General features: G+C 44.1%; 1 protein-coding gene across 4 annotated transcripts in view; it reads right to left on the bottom strand.

The window, feature by feature from the left end:
* The window catches only part of LOC137654591 (MTRF1L release factor glutamine methyltransferase-like), a 172,179-nt gene that overhangs the window by 62,649 nt on the left and 88,775 nt on the right, over positions 1–20,755 (bottom strand). For all 4 annotated transcript variants that reach the window (XM_068388359.1, XM_068388361.1, XM_068388360.1 and 1 more), the window contains exon 5: positions 3,450–3,667. In XM_068388359.1, the coding sequence (XP_068244460.1) occupies positions 3,450–3,667 (218 nt within the window). The remainder of the gene's footprint in view (positions 1–3,449; positions 3,668–20,755) is intronic.

Genomic DNA, 20,755 nt, shown 5'->3' with positions numbered 1-20,755 from the left:
CTGAGAACGGGGAATGAAGAGCCATACGCCAAGGGTTGTTTTTGGCAAACTGCGGGAGCTTAGAGGCATCCGGGATGAGAGAGCTTTGGACCCGCTCCGGAGCACCTTGCTCTAATGCCCCAAGTCTCTGACCGATGTTAGAGAACATCGTGTCCATCTTAGACTGTATCTCTGATACAAACTTAGCCTGCATCTCCGACACGATGCGAAGCATGGCTGATTCGGAAAGGCCCGGGCTAGCAGCAGGTGTGGCGGAATGAACTCCCGGGTCGCGAGACTTAGAGGAGGAGCCAGAAGCCTTAGATGACAGGTTTGTATTCTGTTTAGAACCATGAGAAGCCTTATGAGGCTTATGAACTTTAGGTAAGGTTCTAGACTTATTCTTGGGGGGAACCGGGTGTGATCGTTGGGACGAATCACGGTCCCCAGAAAAACCATGGAAGGAAGAGCGATCAGAAGAAGAAGAAAGAGAGGGGCTGAGGATAGGAATCTCAGCGCCAGAAACACCTGCCTCACTTACCACCCTACCTGTATCTGGATCATCCAATAACATGGGTTCCACGTCAAGGTTCATGGAGGCAACATTGTCTTCTAGATCTCCGGGGGCGTCCGACGGATCCTGCTCTGGATCAATAAACCCCGCTATGGTGGCATCAATGTGGGCAATGATGGGAGCTGCAACATGCCTAGCCACAGCGGCTGAAGACTTGGCGTTGGGGTAAATCAGGGAACAGTAGTCCTCGGAGAGGACGTACGGCCGCTTGGACTTCACGTTCCGGGCAAAACCACCAACCCACACTTTCAGTGTGGCCCGAGCCGCAGACTTTTGCTCCGGGGATGCCTGAAATAATAGTGGGAATTATAAAAGGGCAGACTCCCAGTGGTCCTTCAAGACCATAGATATCTTACTAAATAGTGTATGTATGCCAAAAAAGGTAAGATAAATAAGAAGGCAACATAGCCAACGGGACTCACCGAGTCAGATCCAAGGGTGGTAACGAGGTCAAAACAGACCACACAGTTATCCGGGTGCCATACCACGACATCCTCCAGCTGCACACCGCAGAGGGCGTGAGACCGACAGACGGTATGGCCGCAGGGCTGATGTAGAACAGCTGCACAGGCTGTCGTCTGACAATGCACCATCTATAAAAAGAATAGTATATGAGAAACTGTAATTCTCTTAAGTAGGGGCGGGTCCGGAGGACCCGGGCCTAACATAAGCCTAACACAAGATTAGGGCTTAACTGTAATATTCTTAAGTAGGGGCGGGTCCGGAGGACCCGGCCTAAACATAAGTCTAGCTTAAGACTAAAGTATAGCCATCCATTCCGGTCGAGCCGGGAGTATAAAAAAGGATGCAACAACAACAAAATAAGACACAGGGTGTCTGATTTCCCGGGGCGAGGCTAAGCCCCGGGCCGGGAAATAAAAGTATCCAAAACCAATTCGTATAGGAACTCCGGGGTAGTGATCTGTCATATAATCATCATAGGAACTGTTATAAATTAAATAGGGGGGCGGAACTGTAGATAAGAACCGCCAACGGGACCCAGAGGGTTTCATATAACATAAACCAGTGTGATAAGTGAATATAAAATAGGGTGCACCGGGATCCAACTCTGTTGACCGGTGGCCAACCAGACTAGACAGAGCCGAACCCGCCGGGACACCCGGAGGACAAAGTCCATAAACACTGAACTACCCCCTCTACAAGGAGGGAAGGCAACGGTCCCCTAGGGGAGAGGGGGAGAGAAGCCTAGCCACCCACCTAGCGAGAGGGGGAGCATGGGGGAGGATCACGTGATACGGAGCAGCAGGGCTACCAACTGACGATCCCCAACCAGACAGATCAAACGGAGTAATAGCACAATATTCATTATAATAGTAATAGCGTTGATAATATAAAATAAACACATAAAAATTTTTGGGCAAGGCATGCAACATAATAATTAAATCACAAAAGACACACCTGATGGCTTAAAAAATAACATTGCCGCCTAGCACGAAGGTCGGCAGCCATAACGATACGTAAATGATATCGGCCCAAAATTTGAACCACGAGGGTTCTAAACGCTAAATAATGAATATCCATAATAACAAATAAAATTTAATAATAAAAATAATACATATAGTAACACCGCGAGTGAAACTAAAAGCTCTCAAAACAGGAGTACAGTACCAACTGTAAATGGAATCAAGCAAGATCTGTATGAATGAAGAGAATACACTCCTATAATTCAAATATTAGATGATCTAGGTTGCTCAAAACACAGCAAAACACAGCTTGGTACTTAACTTAGACGGTGTCTCCAGGGAAACCGACGAAGAAGCCATAATCCAAAGAAAATAAGCGAAAAAACGAGAGCACAACAAAAAAGCGGGTTACACACAAGACGTGCTAAAAGGAGTTGGGTTCTGAGCGGATGCATTGTTAGTAGTACCGAGTGAGGTTGAACGGCTCTCCTCTATTGGGGTTTCTGTCGTGGATGAATCTAAATAGTGCGGGACCTCTGGATTATACGCCCAATTTTATACCGACACCAATAGGTGAGCGAGCTAGTTAACCTAGCACTCCTTTACATTTTTTCTCTGGTATATTTAGCAGTAAATTACCTAGGAATAAGTGCTAAATGGAGCTTATTCACTGGGCGGCACAGGTTCGAGCCCAGAAAAGAATTCATTAAAACATTAAAAGGAAAATGGAAAATCTGTCACACAGAATTATTTGCTTTATATAGAAGTTTTGATGGTATAATTTTCAATACAATTGGTGTCATATTAGTTGAGAAAAATGTAACTAAAATTTTTATAAAAATCATGATTTTTGCTAATAAATCAAAAGGTTTTTGATTAAATGACTTGAAATTTTTATATGATGAAGGCATTATATTTCTAAAACCTTTAGATCTTGATAGATTCTGCATCAGAAACTGTGGACACATTATCATAATCACATTTTGATTTTTTGATAATTTTAGAATTTAATAGTAAAAAAAAAAAATGAGTTTATAGATATTTTTCAATCAAAATTCTGTCCATGGTTTCTGATAGACCATTACTCTGAGTTTATATTGGTTTAGTTTTCCTAATTTAAATTAAAACTAAGGGGGCCTTAAAGCAACGCATCTAAAAATCAGTAAAATAATCATGAAAAATTAAAAAAAAATTATTAAAAATTTATGAAACTTCCTGTAATAACATCCCATTATGTGTAATGTAAAAGAGTAGCAGAACCAAATTGATGTGAGCAATATTTGAATACACTCTCCCCAAAGTGAGCCAGTCCCCTTTACAAATTCAATAGATGTTCCAGCTCTATTGATGACATTCCTTATTTTAAAGGACAAAAAGTTTGTATACACACAGGAACAAAACACTCTATCACAACTAAAGTATTTCCAAGATACAGACTGTGAAAATAAAAATTAACAAAAGGAAAGACTTACATCATAATCTCTGGCTCAACATTCAACAAATCCTTGCGCAGAACATATGGTGGATTTGAGACTATGAGATCAAATTCATCATAAGGTAAATGTGGCTCTTTCTCAACAGTCACTTTTTGATGTACCAAGGTAAGACGCTGAACAACTCCTAGAGATGTAGCATTTTCTTCAGTCAGTTCAATAGCATGTCTGCTCTGATCCAAAGCCACACATCTCAGCTATAATAAAATAATCTAATTAATCTTAAACCATGCTATTTTTGATGTCATACAATGAAATTAAAATATTAATGCTCTTCACTAGCATTATGAATTTGCAAAGTACTGTAGTCTAAGAAATATCGCTATATAGCATTTAGGATGTTATCTACAAAAAGGCATTAAGTATACCAGCAACTGCTTTAGCATAAAGTATCTGACAACTCTGGCAGAATATTAACTAGGCCAGATCTATATTTCCATCAGAAGATATAATTCTCTAATAAAATAGAACCACAGACCCAAATCAATGGTAAATACAATCAATCCTGGGGTTCTGAATGATGCAGACCTACTGTCTCATTGGCATGGGGACAATGAGGGCAAAGTAGTCTTAGCTACAAACTCTTTTATAAAACTTCAAATTAATGGTTCTAAATTTCACAAGACTGACCTGAAGGGTTTTTTCTTAATATCACAAATTCTAAAGTAATATTTATTTGTCCTAGCTATACAAAACCCGAGTCCTTTAGGCAGGGAATATGTTTCAGAGCAAAACCGTTGAATTGTTTAATGAGCAGCTAAGCGAAAGGTGGGAGCCAGATTGAGGAGCCCTGACCCCTTACTTGTCAAAGTCTCTTCCCTTAGGATATTTCAGCTCAAGACTGAGAGGAGTAGTTGAGGAGGGATGTATAACCTAAAGGACTCAGGTTTGTATAGCTGAGAAGAATAAAAAATTACCTAAAAAATTTCCTTTGCTCCTATGCAAATAAAAAGCATCTTTCTTTAATTAGGGAGGCTCACTGCTTGGTAGATCAGAAGTCCCCTAGAACCAAACTGGTAGGTTCTTTTTCTTTCTTAGAAATGCCATTCCAATCTACCTTGTCCCAAATGGGAGAGAAGATAAAAACTCCAGCAACCTACTATGTCTATATCATTAGACTGAATAGGCTGATAGGGCCTGTCCATAAAGATTTTCATAAAGATTCTTATGTGGTCAAAATAGGTATTCCTTTCACCCTGTGGGGGCTCACAGTTTAAAGGAGACTCATGAATGGCTGCCACTGGGTCTTGGTTCCATGCATTGCCTCCCACGGGCAGCCAGAAATACAAGTCTACAATGGACTACCTGGCTACTATTCCACTTAGCTACCAAAACAACCGGAGACCTTGGCTCGAGGGGGCCAAGGTGTGGAGCTGTGGCACTGGGTCATGGCCTGGGCCCATGCATTAAACCCAGGGCAAAAACAAGAAAACCTGGCCCTTGTGAGGTCATGGCTCAAGGCTCTAGCATTGGTTCACAGCCACCTGTCCTGTGCCTCGCCCCTGGAGAGTCAGAATCACGGGGACTTCACCCAAATCCCACTTGGCTATGGGGGTAGTCTGAGCCCCAAGACCCACTGACCTGGGGTCATGGCTCTGGTCCTGCACAGCTGCCCTGGGGGACCAAGGCCGAGGGGCTGTAGCCCCCTCATTCTTGCTCCCACCTGTCGCTTAACTGATCAGTAAATGATTCAACGGCTGTCCAGCTTTCACGCTGAAACATATTCCCTACCTAAAGGATATGGGTTTGTATTCGCACTGGAAGAAAAATATATCAAATCTCATTCTGTGAATAGGTAAAATGGAATTTTTGAAAATTTTTATGTAGAAGATACGGCATATTTTTGTGACATTTACATGATTAATCTCCAACTGGGAGATAGATGGAACATAAAATGTCCCAAATTATAAAAGATATTTTTTGCCAAAATAATTTAGGATGTGTCTATCAAGACTCCAATATAAAAAATGCATACTAAATATTTAAACTGTCACAATAAAATTTATCACTTTATTAATTGGCCAGAATTCATTTTCCTATATGCTACAAAGTAGTCTTCTAAAAAAAATAAAAGTTTTAAACTTAGAAAAAAGATAGCCTCATAGTCCCTTACAAATCCTATAAAATGTATTCATAAATCAATACAAATTCACTATAAGTGGGGAAGGAGGGTAATCAAATTAATTCTAGAAAGTACGGAAATATTTAACTTTATAAAATCTTCATCTAATTTATCTTCTGAAGAATTAATTTTCCTGACTACCACATTTAAAAGGATAGAAGGATATACTAGGAACAAATTGACAAGAAAAGTAAAATATATCATCTGAAAAGTGATAACTGATTGATTTAAGAAACTGAAAACTGACTTTCCATCATTAAAAATTGCCACAGCAGGAAAAAAAAGGAGATATGAAAATTCTCTTTGTTATGTCATGAGAAATATACATATCATAAAGTCTGTCTTAAAGGTAACTAGTAGCTAATTTATGCACCCAGTCACTCCAAGAACAAGCCAGTTAACCTTTTAATTTCCAATCATATCCTCCAAGAACTCTCTGCATTCCTTGAAAAAAAGTACTTGACTTCTCCAAGGACTACATCATCCTACTCTGTTGAGGATAAAACTGTGCCATTAACAGCTAAAAAAGGTGAGGCTATGTCAGAACTCTCTAAGATGAGACTTCTTTTTCCAAAATTTTTGATTGGATGGGAAGTCTGGTCTTGAACAGCAAAAGTTAGATTAAAATGGATGTGACAGCCAAACACCACAAATAATTCAAAGATGATTTTTCCAGCCGTGTTCAACTTACCATAAGTAAATACTATCATAGATTTTATGCTTGATATTAGAATGAGGAAAGAGGGAAAAAAATAGTAAGGGCTATCATAACCCTATGATCATGCAGGACCTCTTCTCATTACCAGATCACCATATGTATGAATTCTTCTGGGTACAAAGCTGCTCTTCATAAACATGTCATTTGCCTTTTGCTGCTGAAATTTTGTCCAAACATGAATCTTTCTTGCAACACTCAGTTTTGATTACTCTATACTTTTAATAGTTTCTAGTGAATTCTTGGCCAATGCTATCTGGTAAGAATAGCTGTTGGGAACTGTTAATTCTCTACATATGGAATTAGCCATGTCACTAGAGGCCATTCAGAAGGCTTAGAAAATGGTAGTTTCTCTGGATTGAGTCACTGTGTTTCAAAACAGAATTTTAATAACATTTACTGTATTACTTGAATACTTACCTGGCAGGCAGTATGCTTTAATCATCAGTCACTAGATTCACCACACTTCAGATATGACATCTGCTGCCCCAAGGAAGAACAAATCACATAAGCAAAGGACAACCAATTAGAAACTTCTGAGACTTCACCAAGTTTATCTGCACATTGTTTTCATGAAATGAACAGCGATGTCCGAAACCAGACCTCCAGAAAGGTGTTGAGGTACCAGGTATAGGAGCTCCTGCTCCTTCTACCAGTGCTCGGTCTTGTACAAAAAAGAACCCGAGCACTCTTGGTAAGGATGTACGACATCACTGTTGTCTCCCTCCTATCATTCCTGAGACACTATGGTGACTCAATGACCACCACCACCACCACAAACAATGAAAACTACCCCACAGAGATTTGAAAAAGGTATAGAGACCTCCTATTGTCCTCTATGGGCATAATCACCTCCCTCACATAATTATTGCCCTATGCACAATCACTGCCACTAGCATCAGATTCTAGTATATCAAAAGATTCCAATCCTTGGTTATCACTTTTCCCTTGTCAGTGATCTACTAGCCACTAACATCAGTTTAGGTGTTGAGGATTCTCCTCAGGGAAGGACTGGATAGTCTCCAGTAATCCACTTACGTGTAGAGACCGTGCCTCCCTGCGTGATCTCACGCAATGTCATGATAGGGAACAAGAACAGGTGACACTACGGGACCACTCTCAGCAGTCTTCAGAGCACTGGGAGCTTTCTTTACGGCGATGTGATTCTCAGAGACCCTCATCATCCAAGGACAGGCACTGTGAATGCCATTTTGGACCATTGAGTGCTACGCTCTCACTCTTGCACTTCAGAGACTAAGGCACCTTGGGCCTTCTCAATCTCGGAGGGCAAGAGAGAACAGGACAGCTCAACATCACAATAAGGACGAGGATCTTCGATTCCTTCTTATTCTGTAGAGCAGAGTATCTGCTCAGTTCCATCCTTGAACCAGTGTAAAAATACTCCAAATGGAAGGACAAACTTGGTGGCAGTTCCTGTTGAGTCCTCCACCCTCATGAGGGGGGAGGGATTTCAGGACATGGTCGACCCTTCTCCACCAGACTCAGGTCCTTTACCAGTACAGACTGAAAATCTTGAGACATACTCAGCCTTGCTTGCATCAGGGAGTACAATGACCTTGGAGAGACTTCTACGGAGCCTATCAAAGGCAGGATGATGGTAATTGACTGACGCTTAGTTGCCCTTGGGGTTAAGACCCGCCTTTGAGCTACTGTGGTTGGTTCTTGTGCAGGGTGCTCTAGATAGGGTGAATTCCAATATTATTGGTAGGGAGAATTCCCATCGCTTGAGCCACTCAAATAGTTCCAGCCCTCTCTCAACAGCAAAGGTTCTACATGCCGGAAGAACAGAGTCCATCGCCTCTTCTGATCGATCCAGTGGTAGCATGGCTGACAACAGTGGAAAGACTCAAGCATGAGCACGCTTCCATGTGACATCCTGGATTTACCACTGGTCAGGAGCAGTACCATACTGTTCTTTGCTTTGTCTCTGGATTTGTTTAATCCGGAGATGAAGAAGTACAGTCGGCCCTCCTTTATCTCAGGTTCTTTCTTCGCAGCTTCAGTTTTATGCATCTAAGAACAACGCAATACTGTACCTATCAAATAGAAATCCTCATCTTTGCGATAAAATTCATGCTGCGCAATGATTTCAAATAGCCCGCACTCCTTTACACTGGGTATGCTTCGCGCCACTCCCTCCTCTCCGCCCAGCTCATCCGAGCTCACATGTCTGACTTGGCCTCTATATCTATGTCTCTATCTCTATCTCTATATCTATATAACGGATTTTGAGCGAAGCGAAAAATCTACTTTTGGGTGAGATAGCCATGTCGTCCTGATGGAAGGTTCCTATAAGTAGCTTCTTAGGGTATATTTGACTACAGTGATATTCCCCGAGAATTTACCTTTAGGTCTCCAGAATTCTAACTCCTGGCGCGAATATCCTTAAAATTTCTCCTAAGGACATAGCATAAATCAGGGGACGTATATCTTGATAGGACACAGCAATCTTCACCCCGAATAGCGTTTTTTCTTCGAGGGGGAAAGTGGCAAAATTTTGAAGGGGAGCCGGTATCAAGGTTACCCTTCCTCCATTACTACTTGAGTATCCAGTTGGCGCTGTACGTCGCTACCATGTTTATTCCTTGTAGCATTGAGCAAGGTGCTACAGATATAGTAGTTTCGGGAGGGATCCTGCCAAAGGCCTTTTCTATGAAAAGGAGGGCGGGTCCATCAGGACGACATGGTTATCTCACCCAAAAATAGATTTTGAGAGAGCCATTTTTTGGGCTCAGGCCATGTCGTCCAGATGGAAGGTTACCAGAGCATTATTTAGAAAGTACTGTATCTGTGGATTTTCCAAATGTGCCTTAACCTCAGGACGATTATTCCTTGGTCATCCAGACCATAGAGACATGTGATGTTACCATTATACGTCATTGCTGCTAATCATAAACCATGTTAGCGCTTCCTGCCCCCTGCAGGGAAGAGTCATATTAGACTTAAGAAAGAGTCTCGAGGTTTGCATATACCATATAAAAAAACATAGCATCAAAAGCATGCAGGTCTCGCTGTATGCATAGCCAGGTAAAGTTTGTACTCGTAACAGAACAAATGTATTAAATATATTTCGTTCATATATACATATGCAGATTATTAAAGGAAAATAATACTCTAGCATACCTTAATTGAGATGAATTTTGGGGCGAAATAAGACGCAAATACATATCAGGTATTTATTGGTAATAATTAACCAGCAAATCAACATACATAACATAATGTTAATAAGTGCAATAAGAAACATGCATTACAATCAGGACCAAAAATGTTTATTTCACCTAAAAGGGAAAAATATTGTTAGGGCCACAAAACTGAAAATTTATTAAATTTTCTAATATGCATTTCTGTGATTTTGATTGTCTCTTCATACTGTGTAAGTACACACGGCACAAGTGTTGTCTCTATGTTTCTTTCACCTTTAATAACTAGAACAGTCCATAGTGCCACCTTGGTGACACTTATCTTAAAGTATTGCACTGTGAAGTGTCAACACCTTCACCCCTAATTTGACAGTCCCAATCAATTCACTGTTCCTCGCAGCACTAGACGACAGGTTTTAGGACACTACCTGCCGCCACCACAAATCGCTTCAACTCATGCACTTGCTTCGCGTAGTGTTTAAAGAACACCCTGGATGACTTCCATCCAGTGTATTAGCAGTGTATTGGAAGAAGTTTAATGACGAAGCAATTTTTCCTGGATCATGACCTGCGGGTGTACTGTCAAGATCCGCTCTGCGAATGAAATAGGTGATCTTCGCCCTTAGTTGTCTTAGGGATAGATTTGACCCCGAGGTTTCTCCTTTAAAGAACTGTCCTCCCCTGAAGTCTGAAGTTCTACGAAGATAGACCTTTAGACAATGTACTGGACACAGCGAGAGATCTTCCTTCAGAGGGCAGATACTCCAGGGACCCCACCGTTTGGTAGGTAGCTCGTTCTTGGCGAGAAATGTTGGGTCAGGAAAGAGATTCAGTTCTCCCACTTCTGTGAATTGAATATGGCCTTCATCCCTGGAAAGGGCCACTATTTCACTAACTCTGGCCCCCGAGGCTAGAGCAAACAAGAATATAACTTTCTGTGTTAAGTCTTTCAGAGAGCAATCCTCATTGTTCACTGTTGAAGCAAAGTGTAGGACCTTATCCAAGAACCATGAAAAGGGCTTCGGAGGGGCTGCAGGCCTAAGCCTAGCGCAGGCCTTAGGGATCTTGTTAAAGATTTTGTTTGGCAAGTCTACTTGGAAGGCGTATAGCAGAGGTCTAGTCAAGGCTGATTTACACATTATCATGTTGGCTGCTAAACCTTGTTTATGAAGGTGAATAAATAAGGATAAACAGAAGTCTGTAGAGATTCCTTTTGGTCCTTCTGCCTTGACGAAAGCAACCCACTTCTTCCAAGATGACTCATATTGTCCTCTAGTAGACTTAAGACTTTTATTCTTCTAAGAAGTCTATACTGTCTCTCGAGATCCCAAACATTTTCTTTACTGCTAAGGAGAGAAAATCATGAGATGAAGGTTTTGGGTTTTCTGTGATGAAGTGAAGACAGTCGACTTCTGTACTTGTCGAGTTAGTACTGGGTCCGGCAGAGGGACCAGTCTCAGCTTCAGTTCCAATACCAGAGGGAACCAATTGCTCTTTGGCCACTTGGAAGCCACTTGAGCTGCCGTTCCCTGAAAGGATCTCAGCTTGTTGAAGACCTTCATTAAGAAGTTGGTTGGAGGGAACTGGTGAATCCAGTTCCATTTGTTCCAGTCGAGGGACATGGCGTCCACCGCTTCCACTAGAGGGTCCTCGTATGGGGCCACGTAACGAGGTAGTTTCTTCTTGTTGCTCGTCGCGAAGAGGTCGACCTGCAGTTCTGGGACTTGACTTAAGATGAAGGAGAATGATCCTGCGTCTCGGGACCATTCTGACTCTATTGGCGTGAGCCTGGATAAAACGTCCGCTGTCAAATTGCGGAACCCTTGAAGGTGAACTGCTGATAAATGCCATCTCTTCTTTTCCGCTAGGCGGAACATGGCCAACATCACTTGGTTGATTTGGGGTGATCTCGAACCTTGACGATTCAAACATCTCACTATCACCTCGCTGTCTAAGATCAGTCTTATATGGACTGAATGTCGAGAAGACAGTTTATTCAGCGTGAGAAAGACTGCCATGGCTTCCAAAACGTTGATGTGGAAGGTCTTGAATAGGGAAGACCAAGTCCCTTGGACTTTCCGTTGGTGAGAGTGACCTCCCCAACCTTCCTTTGATGCGTCCGTATGGATGATGACTGAAGGTAGAGGTGGTTGCAAGGGCACAGACCTTTTTAGGTTCTTGGCCTTCGACCATGGCTTGAGAAGTGATCGTAGTCAAGTCGGTATCGGTCTTCTTAGATCTCTTCCAGCGTTTGATGCGTATCTTCTCCAGACTCCTGATGCATCTTTTAGTTGTGCTCTTAGCACCGGGTCTGTCACTGATGCAAACTGTACTATCTCCTGTTGGCGTCTTGATATCCTGTCGGATTTCAGTAGTCTCTTGACAGATCCTGCTATCTCTCTCCTCTTCCCTGGGGGAATGGAGAGACGATGTGACTTTAAGTTCCAATGAATTCCTAGCCATTGAAACTCCTGAGCTAGAGATAAGTGAGACTTCTTGACGTTGATCTTGAATCCCAGATGTTCCAGGAATTGGATCACTTTCTTGGATGCTTGCGTGCACTCCATCTCGGATGCTGCCCACACCAGCCAGTCGTCCAGGTAGGCTACTACCTAGACACCTTCTAGGCATAGTTGTTGAACGACTGCATCTGCAAGCTTTGTAAAAATCCTTGGGGCTATGTTTAGTCCGAAGGGCATGGCTCTGAAGACGTATTTCTTCTTCTGTAACCTGAATCCTAGGTAGGAGGCGAGTGGGCAATTGATTGGAATATGCCAATAGGCATCTGCCATGTTTATCGAGACTGTGGACGCCCTTTTTGGCAGCAGGGACCTTATGTGTTGAAGGGTTAACATCCTGAACTTGTTGTTTTTTATGAACTTGTTGAGTGGCAACAAGTCCACAATGACTCTGAGTTATCTGAGTCCTTCTTGGGAACACAAACAAGCCTTCCTTGGAATTTGATGGACTTTGCCCTCCTTGTCACCTGTTTGCTCAAAAGTTCTCGGGTGTATTCTTCCAGGACAGGGGTGGAGAGTTGGAAGAATTGAGGAAATGATGGTGGAGCTGTCCTCCAGCTCCATCCTAGTCCGTTCTTGGTTAGGCTGTGGGCCCAAGGATTGAAGGTCCAGCGTCCTCCCTTACCCACTCTTCCTCTTGGAGGGTATCTAGAGGAACCCCTTTTCGACCCTCTACCTTTAGGACGAAAGGAAGTGGTATGCCTCTCATACGCAGGTTGAAATGCTGATGACTGGGCAACCAGCTGCTGAGGCACCATCTGCTAAGTTGGCTGGGGTTGTGCCACCATCTGGGGCACCACGGTCATGGGAACTGCGGGAAGTTGTTGCTGTTGTCTGACAGGGCGAGAGGGCAACCTAGGTCTCTTCGTTTTCCTCATCCGGGGAAGACTTCCTCTTCGCCGACATGCCCCACTTCTGGAGAAGATTCCTATTCTCTGTGGCGGCCTTGTCACTACTTCCTTGACCACTTCAATTGGGAAGAGGTCTTTTCCCCAGATATTAGAAGTTATCAGCCTCCTGGGTTTGTGTTTCACTGCAGCCGAAGCAAACAAAAACTCCCTACATGCCCGTCTGGCTTTCACAAAGCCATATAGGTCCTTGACCAGTGTAGCCAAGTGTGATTTGGCGACGACCATGTACATATCTGGGGATCTGTTGTCACTTGCCATTGCCTCCAAGGTAATCTGGAGGGACAGGGATGCGGCAAGTCTCTCCTTTGTCTCTTGCTCCCTTTGCAAGAGAAACTCAGACAACTTAGGGAGGTTTTCACTGAACTGACGTCCAGCAATATCCGCCTCCAGCTTCTCAACTCAGAAGGTAAGGTGTATTTCCTTACAGTTGTTCCCGTCCGTAGGCAGGGCTAGGGACAAGGGTCTACACTCGACCCACTCCTCGAGTGTAGGGCAAGGCTTGCCTGCGTCCACCACCTTCATAACTGCCTTAAACCCTTTTGCCATAAAGGGAAAGGCTAGTTTAGCAGGAGCAAGAAAAGAAGGGTGTGTCTTGCTCAGGGCTGGCACTTTTGAATTAGTGAAGCCCTTTTCTTTCAGGCTACTTGCCAACAGAGCCTGAGCTTTTTCATGGTCAAGTACTATGACCTCTTTTGATTCTGTCTCCCCCTTAGAAACAGGTTCCGCCTTCAAGCAGACGAAGCAGTCTGGGTAAAACTTAAAGCTGGGCCAAAAGTCAGCATCCTCTATGAGGACAGCCCCCAGCTTCTCTGAAATGAAAATCTTCCCATTGGTGATAGGCATGAATTCTGCATGTCTCCAAGGGTTCACGTCAGAGCAAGGAGGAAGATCTTTCACGTTGAGTCTCCTCTGAGACCCACGGGACGCGGCAAGATGGTCCATCCACAGACGCTATAGGGAACAGACAGGCACGCATCCGTTCATTCAGAAGGTAAGGCCCCGTGGCATTCTTCTGAAAGCCACGAACCCATCTGCACAGCTTACTCTGTGCTGCATCCCTTGACTCCGCTGTCTTGGGGTCATCAAAAGCCTCAGTAACCAAGGCCTTGCACATATTGCAGTCCTGGGGGTCCCAGTACTTTAGAGGTCCCTTGGAGATAGAGCAGAGAGAGTGAGCTCAGCACTCTACATGGCCACAGAAGTCCTTGCTCCTCACGTTGCAAAGACTCTCTGGCACTTAGGATGGTCCTCCTATAAAGAGAGGAAAACTAAATGAGTATGCGGTAGTTTATCTCACCTGATAAACTATATAAATATTATTAAAATTTTTGCATATTTATTGCATATAGCTTAGGCTAGATAAGCTAGAAAAGAATTAGGAAAGACACATACTTGTTTCCCATCCAGCCAATTGCCGCGACCTCCCCCAAAATTAAAACCTAGAGTTTTCCTATTCAGGAAACTCAATGGAAAAATTCTAACCTGTAAGGATAGATAAGTGTAACTTAAAACTGGTTTTCCAAAGGTTTTAATAATGAGGGTAAATTGTAACTGATCATCTATCAGTATGTGGAAAGAAATCTTTTTTTTCCATATATAATTGGTCTCAACAATAGACTGTGCATGGATACACAGGGGTATGTTGGAAAATAACTACTGTATAATATATACTATAGTTTTCTGTCTGCAGTATGATCTATACTGCAAATATACTGGCTACTGTATAAGTATATACTGTAGTTTTAGCAGGCATGTTGCCGGCTAGGTTAGCACCTGGTGGCACAGTCCAGCCAGCGCCTTGCTGGGTGGGGTAGTGTCGGCGCACCAGTCCAGCTGGCGTCTTGCCAGCTGGGGTAGTGGCCGGCAGCATCAACCTGGCCAGCATCTGCCGGCAAGGTTAGTCCCGCTGGGCTAGTGTCGGCACACCGGTCCAGGGGCGTCTTGCCAGCTGGGGTAGTGGCCGGCACCTGCCGGCTAGGTTAGTACCCAGCGGCATTAGCCGATAAAGAGAGAGAGAAAGCAAGGAGTGAAGGGTACCTTATTGAATGTATATTAACAGTAAATAAGGGTGTAAGTACTCAGAATTACTGCCTTCCTCCAGAATGAGGGTTCAATTGGAAGGGGAGAATGTATCATTCAGGCTTCCACCCAAACACACACCATTGCCGGTCTCTGCCGGCCACTGGTATGTGGATAGCAGTCCAAGAGAGGACTGAAGAACACTCTACAGTATAAGGGTCTCCCACCGGCAGCCGGCACAGCCGGCACAGCTTTTCCCGGAGCCTTGCGTCCATAAGGGAAGGCTGAGCGACTAAGCCACTGCATGTAGGAGCCCCGGTCGGCCCCACAACCTGCCGGCAAGCGGTGAGATTGTAAGACGACGGCCAAAGGGTTGTGATGGCTAGGCCATCACTAAAGGACAGAGGGGGGGGGGGGGGGTTCCTGTATGAGGTGTGGAAGAAGCCGGCAGGATTGCCGGTCCTACCACACCCCTAAGAAACTCTGTTTCAGTATCAGCGCCATCCTAGGTGTCAGGAGACTATCTATTCTCCAGCCTAGGGTCTGCCAATACAGTTAAGGGGGCGACAGCAAACTTGCCGCCTCCTCTCAACAAGGGAGAAACAGAGTTCCAGTGCCGGCGCCATCCTAGGCGGCAGAAGAATGTCTATTCTTCAGCCTAGGGTCTGCGAGCACAGGACTAGTCTACTAGACCGCAGGGAGAAGGTGGCGGCATCATACAACCACTTCAAGTGCGGCCTAGGGAGGTCTAGCCTCCTATGCCGGCAGCCTAGTCCAGCAGGGGAATGTCTATTCACCCTACCGGCCGGCCGCCGGCACAAGACCATATACTCTGAGGTTCTGATCGAAACCCAAAGCCTGGCATCTGCCGGCCAAGGGAAGAGACAGAACACCCTAGCCTAGTCATGTCTGAGTGTCAGCTCAAGGCAAGACCAAATAGGGTTGTAGCCTAAGGCTACGCTCAGAGGGAAGGCGGGATTACCCTTAAATCTCCATTGGAGACGAGTATTGGTTTATGTAATAATTCTAGGAGATATCTATCTCCAACTGAATTGATAAAACGACACACGAGGGTAACCGGGGAACATGTATGAAAGTATACTAAAGCCACTAGGCTAGTAACCTAGCGGCGGGTGAGAATCGACTACCTTAATCGCCGAAACTCTCTCGTATACGATCTCAGCAGAGGAATATGTATGTCCAATCAATGTATCTTACACGTATAAATTGCCTAAATAACTTCATTTAATTGTTATTACACAAGGAAAGTCTATCATATCATGCATGAAAGTAAACTAAAACGCATAGGCTAGGAAGCCTAGCACAAGCAAGGTTCGGTTACCTAAATCGCCGAAACTATCAAGAATACAATCGGCATAATATAATTAATTCATATCAATGAAGTCTGAATAGCTCCAAGATATTCATGCTATTAATACCTGGAAAGTCGTTCAGGCTAACTAAATAACTCATGCGTAATGAACGACAGCGCCCATAACGCCTCCGGTTAAGGCAAAGGTCTCTCACTTAAATTAACCTAATTTCACTGTGAGGCAAGAGCTAAAATTTACACAAAGTAAAGATCGAATACTCAACTTTCAAGAGGCAGAAGAGGCTGGAGATTGCATGATAAATCCAAAAAGTAGAGCGTACACGAAAGAGAAACACGGAAAATCATCAAGCTGTAGCGCTACATTTATAGGAATAAGCATGGCGGCGACGTACAGTGCCATCTGGATACTCAAGTAGTGACGGAGGAAGGGTAACCTTGATACCGGCTCCCCTTCAAAATTTTGCCACTTTCCCCCTCGAAGCAAAAACGCTATTCGAGGTGACATTTGCTATGTGTCGTATCAAGATATACGTCCCGATTTATGCGATATCCTTAGGAGAAATTTTAAGGATATTCGCGCCAGGAGTTAGAATTCTGGAGACTTAAAGGTAAATTCTCTGGGAATATCACTGTGGTCAAATATACCCTAGGAAGCTACTTATAGGAACCTGTCGTATGGCGGGTAATAGAATAGCTAATGCGTGAAAAACCCCTGGTAAAACATTGAAAATTAGTATGTAACAAAATACAATACAGTAGTATAGTAAGCACTGTACTACAGTATACTTATATATAATATACTTATAAAGGGATTTTGACGTAGGAAAAATCTATTTCTGGGCGAAGGACCTGTGCCGCCCAGTGAATAAGCTCGATTTAGCACTTATTCTTAGGTAATTTACTGCTAAATATACCAGAGAAAAAATGTAAAGGAGTGCTAGGTTAACTAGCTCGCTCACCTATTGGTGTCGGTATAAAATTGGGCGTATATTCCAGAGGTCCCGCACTATTTAGATTAATCCACGACAGAGAACCCCAATAGAGGAGAGCCGTTCAACCTCACTCGGTACTACTACAATGCATCCGCTCAGAACCCAACTCCTTAGCACCCAAAGTTTGGGGACTCCAAGGGAGAGGAGCTGGGAGGGTTCACTGGGCGGCACAGGTCCTTCGCCCAGAAATAGATTTTTCCTACGTCAAAATCCCTTTTCTGGGCTCGAACCTGTGCCGCCCAGTGAATCTATACAAGAGAAAAATGTCACCAAACTTGCAAAATAAAGGAAAAAACATAAGCGTAAGAGAAATACAGGATTCTTTAATCAGAGATGAGTACCAAAAAACAATTATAAGGGTATCTTAAATATGAACATAAATCCAATAAGGTAGGTATAATAATGCCGTGAGTGATAATATATACAGATACTCAGGAGCATAAAATTTACAAATATAATAACAGTATTCAGGTGCGAGACCAACGAATACAATAGGGTATAAATGAGGCAGGTAAGAGGGAGAGATAAAGAGTCAAGGCATTAACCTGTGAGTAACTCGTGAGTAACTATGCTCCCTGCGGCTACTGTAGAAAATTTTAGGGCTTCCAAATGTTTAAGGTAGTGTTTCTTGAACACTGACGGTGATTTCCACCCTGTATACCTGGAAAGGTCTGTAAAATTCATGTGGTGAAAGAAGTTCACCGAGGTGGCAACCGCCCTGATATCATGTGCAAGAGGAAAAGAGTCAGGGTTAGCTTGTTTAATAAAATACAAAATTTGTTGCCTGATCCCTTTAATAGTAATGGTACCGCCTTGTTCTCTAACGAATAGAGGCCCCGAGGAGTTAGAGGAGGTCCGGGATAAATAAGACCTAAGAGTAGTGACAGGGCACAGCGACGGATCTTGCGTGAGGGGAACAATTTTCCAGGAGGTCCATCTGTTTTGAGGGTCTTCATTCTTAGCCAAAAAGAATTTGTTAGGAGAAAGAAGGACCTCTCCTGAAGGCAGAAAGTCAATATGACCCGGGTCTCTCGACAAGGCTGCCAATTCAGAAATTCTTGCCCCGGAAGCCAAGCTCACTAGGAAAAGTGTTTTCCTGAGAAGGGGCACGTAATCACAAGAACTGTTAATGGTATCAGAAGCCAATTTGAGTACGTCATTAAGGAACCAGGTCACCGGGGTAGGACGAGTAACCGGTTTCAGTCTGGCACAAGCTTTCGGAATTGAAGCTAACAAAGAGTCGGTTAAGTCTATGTTAAAACCCACTAGGAAGATCTTTTTCAGAGCCGATTTAATAGTGGTGATAGTATTGGCTGCCAGACCTGATTCTAATAAAGATCTAAAGAAAGTGACTGTAAGGTTCAAGTTCATACAGTTCACGTCTGAGTCTATTAAAAATTTTGCCAACTTTTTAACTGCAGAGTCATAATGACGGATGGTGGAATCCCGTTTATCCGATTCTAGGAACAAGGTGTTTTGAGGATCAATATTGGCACCATGCATAGCCGCAAACTTCATAAAGTCCATAAAGTTAGGGCGCTCTGAATGTTTGAGAAAGCGTACACAACGCGTGTTTGTACTATCTGAGACAGAACCGGATTGGGTATCGGGTGAGGGTATAATCTCAACTCCCGCAGGAGAGGATACCAGTTGCTCTTGGGCCAGTTGGGTGCGACCAAGGCTACTTGTCCCTTGAAGGATCTCAGTTTGTCTAGAACTTTCAGCAAAAGATTCACCGGGGGAAAGAGATAAATCTTTTCCCAGTTGTCCCAATTCTGTGACATGGCGTCTGTGGCGTAAGCCTGAGGGTCTAGATTGGGAGCCACATATACTCTCAATTTGTGGTTGGATTCCGTGGCGAAGAGGTCCACTTGGAGACCGGGAACCTGAGAGAGAATCCACCGAAATGACTTTAGATCGAGTGACCATTCCGATTCTAGAGGGGAGGTCCGGGACAGGGCGTCTGCCACTACATTCCGGACTCCCGCCAGGTGGACAGCTGAAAGATGCCAACGGTTCGAGGCTGCTAGGGAGAATATGGCTACTAGAACATGGTTCAGAGGCCCTGACTTTGACCCGCCTCTGTTGAGGCAGCGGACCACCACTTCGCTGTCGAGGACCAGACGAAGGTGTTGTTTCTTGGGAAGAGCGAGACGTTTCAGGGTTAGAAGAACTGCCATGGCCTCTAGCACATTGATGTGAAAATGGCGGAACAAGGGAGTCCAATGACCTTGAACTTTCTTGAGCTGAGAATAGCCGCCCCAACCTGATAAGGATGCGTCTGTGTGAATGATTAATTCCGGAGGCGGAAATCGAAGGGGAACTGACTTTGACAGACTGTTTGCTCTTGTCCAAGGAAGAAGTCTTTCCCGTAGAATGGGAGGAAGGCGGACTTTCCTGTCCCGGAGCTTCCGGTTCGCCCTCGAACGCCAGACACGATTGATATCTTTCAATTTTGCCTTCAGAAGAAGATCCGTCACTGAGGCAAACTGAAGGGACCCCAGAATCTTCTCTTGGAGTCGTCTGGAACTTACTTTGTCTTTGAGAAAGCGTTTGGTGTTCCTTGCAATCTCTAACCTCTTGGGTCTGGGAAGACACAGAGTATGAGATATAAGATCCCATTGCAGGCCGAGCCATTGGAACTTCGATTTTGGAAGAAGACGGGACTTCTTGAAGTTGATCTGGAAGCCTAGAGATTGAAGATAATGGATGACTTTGTGAGTGGCTTTTAGGCAATTTTGGGAGGTGTCTGACCAAATGAGCCAGTCGTCCAGATAGGCTACTACTTGAATCCCTTGATTCCTGAGTTCCTGAACAGCGACTTCTGCTAGCTTTGTGAAGATCCTTGGGGCAATGTTGAGCCCGAAAGGCATCACCTTGAAGGAGTAACTTTTGTCCCCTAAGCGAAAGCCTAGGTACGGACGGAAGTGTCTCGCTATCGGGACGTGATAGTAGGCGTCTGTAAGATCGATAGAGGTGGTGACGGCCCCACGGGGAAGTAAGGTCCGCACCTGCGAGACGGTAAGCATTCGAAACTTGTCGCATTGAATGGACAAGTTGAGAAGGGATAGATCTAGAATCACTCTTCTCTTGTCTGAATCCTTCTTCGGGACACTGAACAGTCGACCTTGAAACTTCAGATGTTTCGTTTCTTGTATGGCGTTCTTTTGTAAAAGATCCTGGACAAATTCGACCAGGTCCGGAGTGGAATGTTGACGAAATTTGTTCGGAGGAGGAGGTCCTTGAATCCAACTCCACCCTAGTCCCTTGGAGATGATACTGAACGCCCAGGGACTGAACCTCCATTTGTTGCGGAAGGCATAGAGCCTCCCCCCTACCTGCTGCACCTCAGTATTGGTTTGAGGAGTTGCCTCCACGTCCGCCTCGGAAGTTCTTTCCTCTGCGAAAGGCTCTTCCCCTGCCTTTGTTCTGGTTAGAGCCACGGTGGTAGCCTCTACCTCTACCATAACTCTGGGAAGAGCTATGAGCCTCGTAGGACTGGTTAAAGGCAGG

The sequence above is a fragment of the Palaemon carinicauda genome, chromosome 15 (assembly GCF_036898095.1).
Source record: "Palaemon carinicauda isolate YSFRI2023 chromosome 15, ASM3689809v2, whole genome shotgun sequence".
In the NCBI taxonomy this organism is placed as follows: Eukaryota; Metazoa; Arthropoda; class Malacostraca; order Decapoda; family Palaemonidae; genus Palaemon; species Palaemon carinicauda.
The sequence above is the reverse complement of the archived record's forward strand: the minus strand, read 5'-3'. Positions and strand labels throughout refer to the sequence as shown.